The 5,453-nt window shown below is 35.3% G+C and overlaps 1 protein-coding gene across 1 annotated transcript in view; it reads right to left on the minus strand.

The window, feature by feature from the left end:
* Positions 1–3,423: 3,423 nt before the first annotated feature.
* LOC109279811 (loricrin-like) overlaps positions 3,424–5,453 on the minus strand; it is a 54,525-nt gene continuing 52,495 nt past the window's right edge. The window contains exons 47-48 of the mRNA XM_019474902.1: positions 3,968–4,003; positions 3,424–3,519 (exon numbers count right to left, since the gene is read on the minus strand). Coding sequence (XP_019330447.1) covers positions 3,424–3,519; positions 3,968–4,003 — 132 coding nt within the window. The remainder of the gene's footprint in view (positions 3,520–3,967; positions 4,004–5,453) is intronic.

The raw sequence follows: 5,453 nt of genomic DNA on the forward strand, positions 1-5,453 counted from the left end.
TGAAGAAAGGCTGAGAGAGTTGGGGTTGGTCAGCCTGGAGAGAAGGCGGCTTGGGGGAGACCTTCTTGCAGCCTGTCACTACTTAAAGGGGGCTTATAAAAAAGATGGCGGCAAACTTTTTAGCAGGGCCTGTTGCGACAGGACAAGGGGGAATGGCTTTCAACTAAAGGGGCTAGATTTAGACTAGATAGAAGGAAGAAAATTTTTTACTCTGAGGGTGGTGAAGCACTGGCAGAGGTTGCCCAGAGGGGTGGTGGATGCCCCATCCCTGGAAACATTCCAGGTCAGGTTGGACGGGGCTCTGAGCAACCTGATCCAGTTGAAGATGTCCCTGCCCACGGCAGCGGGGTTGGACTAGATGACCTTTAGAGGTCCCTTCCAACCCAAACTATTCTATGATTCTATATTTCTAACTTGGTTGTGGAATACTGAAAGAAAAATATCCTTACTGGCTTTCCTTGATGACTGCCTCCTGAGGAAGATGAACCCTGAAAAAAGATACCCGTTTTCAACTCTAAGCCTATTTGTACTTCAGCGTGTTCTTGCTATCTGGAATAAAGGACCACAGGAGAAAGAACACTATTTTGTGTCCAGTCATCCAAAAATCCCAGGGAAAAGCTTATCTGAAATACAAATATTTAACATCTTTCTGTTACAAGTATTCTTTTGAATGGTGTATTAGTCAGAGAATTTAATTCAAAGTTCTCAAGAAGAAAGAGCTGGTTTGTAGTTATGACGTGTTTAATAGAAAGGAAAAAATAATAAGGTCCGACTAACATTAATTCACCTGGAATCAGTCTACAGTTAGATTTGGAGGGAGGGGAGAAGAAAGAAAAAAAAAAAAGGTAAATGTTAGAGTCCTTTACAGCCCTACTTGAAGAAAGCTCTAATAAGGAATGTAACTGAAAATAAATGCAGATAGTGAAAAATTACATGTTCTGCAAGAGTCTTACTCAGTTTTCTGGCAAAGTCGCTCTCCTTATTTGAATGGCATTGCCAACAGGAAATCTTACAAGCATTGACTCTTTAAAAAATTTCATCAAATATGGTACACAAAATGTCTCACCTTTATGATTCATGTATAAGAAAAATGTAACATTTGTGCCCACTTTTTAATAACAGGTGGATACATCTTACTTTCTATAAGAGATAAGCTAAAACATTGTGTGTGCTTATTTATATCTCCTGCCGTTGAATGACAACAAGAGCAAGGTCTAAATTACATAGTAAGAAGAGTGGTCTGAAATGGGAAAAGAGGAAAATACGCATAGTCGAATCTCAACTATTATTTCCTTCAAAAAGAAAAAGAAAGTATTTTCTTCAAAGCAAGCCAGAAAAACTTAAGACAAATGCATATAAAATGAATGAAAAAGTGAGCGCTGAGCACAAAGCGTATGATTACTATGAATTTAAACAGAAATAACTGTTCAGAAGTCACTTACAAAAAAGAAAAGACCCTGTAATCCCATTCTGTGACTACTAGAACTAATCCAGAGACTGACTAGAAGTTCAGTTAGAGAGTAAAATGCTGGCTCAAAACTATGGAACTGTGTGAAAATAAATATTGTGTTTGCATTTGTTGAGATTATCCCAGGTAAGTAAATCATGTGACACTCCGCATATTTAAGTAATTCTCAGAAAAATGTCTAGCCCATAACTAACTCGATATAATTTTTTTAACAGGCTTATAAGAAAAAAGAAAGGTAAACTTGAAATTTGTTTACTTACTGGTTTCCCATCTTGTCTGCCTCCAGAAGGATATGAGCCCTGTAAGAAGTCAATCAAACATCTGTTAATTGAATGAAAAAATCTTCTGTCACTGTCTTGAGACAATTTGTACAGTACTTAGGACAAACTTACTTGGATGTTGTTTGAACAAAAAGTGACTGCAGTACTTAGGACAAACTTGGATGTTGTTTGAACAAAAAGTGACTGGGGTACCTAAAACTTAAGCTATCTACTGCACACCGAAACAATGGCAATTTGTTATTCTGAATCAAGAAAACAGTGTTATGAAATACAGTATAACGATTACAGTATGTTCAAAGGAACGTTTTACACAGAGCAGTAATTCATTGTAACCAATTTTTTATTCAGCTTGCTGAAACGACTTTAATCGATACTACCTCAACTATTTAGGCTCAGTAAAATGGCCAAATGAATGTATCTTTCAGCATCAAGTAACTGACCTGATCCGGACAGTACAGGGAAAGAGTTAGGAGTGTTGGGACGGGAAGAGAATATACTCACCTGCCCACCATACTGGCTGCTTCCTGAGGGAGAAGATCCCTATTAAAAAAATCACAGGAAACTTAAGTGCTTAAGCGTTGGCAGAATAACAGCAGTTTTGTATTTTTTATTTGCTGTGCAGAATGAAACATCACAGAAGGACCTTTTGACAGGAGACCTTAGTAGGAATCTGGAAAGTATATTGATCTAAAAGGATGCAGTGAAAGACTGCTGACTTAATTCCTCTAAGTTGCTTAACAGTTGAAAGTAGTAAATTTGGCCAACAGTCACAAAACACCTGCTAAGACTATTCTCTGACATAAATATGCGGATATAAAGTGTTTTTAAATATGGCTCTGTTCAAGAGAAAAAAAAAATTATACTTTATTTGTGTTTTGCTGCTAGGTCAAATGTGTTCAGAAAGCATCATGTGTATTATTGTAAGAGCATCCTTATTGTTCCAAATGAGTAATTTGGGAAAAATTTGTTTTGCGGCTTTTAAAAATCCTCACCATGCTACAAGAAATGATCTTAATAGAGTGATACTGAACTCAAATGCTTGCCAATGGAGATAGAAGAAATTAAATCATTTTTTAGGATAGCAGAGTGAAACTTTGCGAACAGAGTAATACTAATGAAAAATATGTTCCACCTTCTTATTAGACAGCCATCCATTACATCTGATAACTATTTGGGCTAGTAAGATTTCTCCATCAGTGACAAACTACTAAGTCTACAAAAGGTACATAGGGAGCTGCTTACAGTAAGAGACTCGAATTGCAGCTGAAGATGAGGAAGGTAGTATTATTGTGGGTAACACACCAGAATTTATATTTTCAAAGCAATATCTATTGGTATATTTTGTACCAAATTTCCAAGTATTTAATCTAAACAAATGCAAAAAAAAAGAATAATTTCAATATAATTGAAAAATAACACAGAAAATAGATTTTGAACTGGTGTCATAGCAATGTGAAACTGAAACATAAAAATGGTTAATTAAAATTATCTCTTGAGATAAGAGGCATTCTGAAGTAAAACAACTAAAATTATCATCTATGCAGTTTCTTTAAATTCAAGTTTGTTCATGCTCCATTTCAGTTACTGAGAAACGGTCCCTGTTTTCAGATGTTTATTGAGAGTAAAATGGCTCTGAAAAAACTGACTGGCAGTATATGCACTGCATCATATTTTTCATTTAATAAATAGCAAGTAGGAGGAAGATCTTGAAAACAAAGAAAAGTTGCTTGCCTGTCCACCATACTGACTGCCTCCAGAATACGATGAACCCTGTAAAAAGAATGTGAAACTTTTGTAAATAATTTTTTTAAATACCACCTGCCATAAAAAAAAACTAATCTAAACAATACTCATGACACTGATTAACTGGAAGAACTTTACACGGTTATTAACGCAGTGGCAAATGGCTACTTATCTGCACATCATATTAGTGGTTTATGCAATGAGATGAACCCTGTGAATTATTCTTCAGTATTTTTTCAAGGTAAGAAAGCTTCTATAACTACAAAGTAAAATCTTGGCTCTAGTATATAGAAAGATATAACTGAAATGTCAAGAGTGATTCAATAAAAGCCACATGCACTCTCTGGAATTATTGTCCCTATCTCTGTGACTAAACTGAACTCAATATTTGATGGCTTCTGGGCAAATATGGCAACTGAGCCGTGTTTATTCCTCAGGAACTAGTCTGTGTAAATGTTAAAGACAAATTGCCTACCTGTACACCATGGTAGCTGTTTCCTCCAAAAGAGCCCTGTATTCAACAAAAATAGCAATGTTTACTCTGTATTAAATTCAATGTCACGTAGAGGAAAAACAAGAGAACCTACTGACCTATTGCAATGATCAAGTCATTTACCCTGATTACTAGTATACTTTTCTATTTGGTTGATTAAGCAAGTAAAGGATTTAGTTTCGATTCATCCTTATTCCTTCAGATTATTTGCTTGCAAAGAGAAGTAAGTTGATAATTTATACGTTGTTTTCAGCACTTCTGATTCTCAGAAGTGGCATATATACCATGAGTGATATTATTACTTATGGCATGTGAGTTTTGCTTGATTTCATAATCCGAGAAAGAGAAGTAGTCATCTAAACAATTTTGACTATACTGGGACAACAGATAACCCTCCCTCAAAAGTAAATTAGATTAATTTCAGCAAATCAGTGGTGGTTTGTGTTTTGTTTTGTTTTTTTTTTAAAGTAGTTACAAAAGTATAGAGAATATACTAATTAGACAGAAAAATGGAAATAGCTTTAACTTTTAAAACGCGTTGCTCTGCTCCTACTTGGAAGCATTTTGTGCCAAGATTTTAGATCTAAGTTTCACTAGTTCAACTATACTCTTAATAACCATCATAAGAAGAGCACTATTACACACGTGTCCAAAACCCGGCAGATATACTATGAGATATTTGGGAAACAGATTCTTAGAAAAGTCCCAGGCCTCTCTTACAGACCAAAAGAAATTAAATGCTTTGAAGCAGTTTTTCATGTCTGGGTATTTTACAGAATTAGCACTAGTCTTCCTTTAATACAGATACTGGAGAACATTACTACTTGTTCAATCCAGCGAGGGGAAAGTGCAATTTATTTCCCATGTATTTCTTTGAAAATAGAAATGCATCTGGGTAGCTAGTTTTGAATACAGTACTACAGTTGCAAGTCACTTAATATTTTTGTCCTTAGCAGGTTCAAAATTTCTCATTTTAGTACAGTATGAAAAAAACTTTCATCATACATATAAATTCACAGACAGAATTATTTAAAGAAATGGAGTTCCTTGGGAATTTTCCAGTATGTGTACATACTATGAAAAATATACAAAGACAAAGAATACTTACTGAACTTCCACCGGGGCACACACATCCACCCTGTGTAAAACAAAACCAAACTTATTCTCCCGAGTCTATGACTGGAAGAGGCCTCTGAATTAGTAAATCAAACTCACATTCTGCTACTGCAAGAAAATGGACTCACCAAGCTCCATATAAAAACTAGTTTCTTTCTCTCTCCACTGTCCTTTGAAGCTAGCTGTGCACTTACTAATCAAAATTTTAAATATAGTCTTCTAATTTCTCATTTAAAACTTACAGTAAAAACCCTACTCACCAAAAGGACGAGTAAAAAATTCTGAGTGGTACTACAGAAAATATTTTGTTTGGTTTTTTTTTTTTTCCTAAAAAGGCCAGAGCACCGGGAAT

This window comes from Aptenodytes forsteri, unplaced genomic scaffold (genome assembly GCF_000699145.1).
Source record: "Aptenodytes forsteri isolate BGI_AS27 unplaced genomic scaffold, ASM69914v1 Scaffold237, whole genome shotgun sequence".
Classification (NCBI taxonomy): Eukaryota; Metazoa; Chordata; class Aves; order Sphenisciformes; family Spheniscidae; genus Aptenodytes; species Aptenodytes forsteri.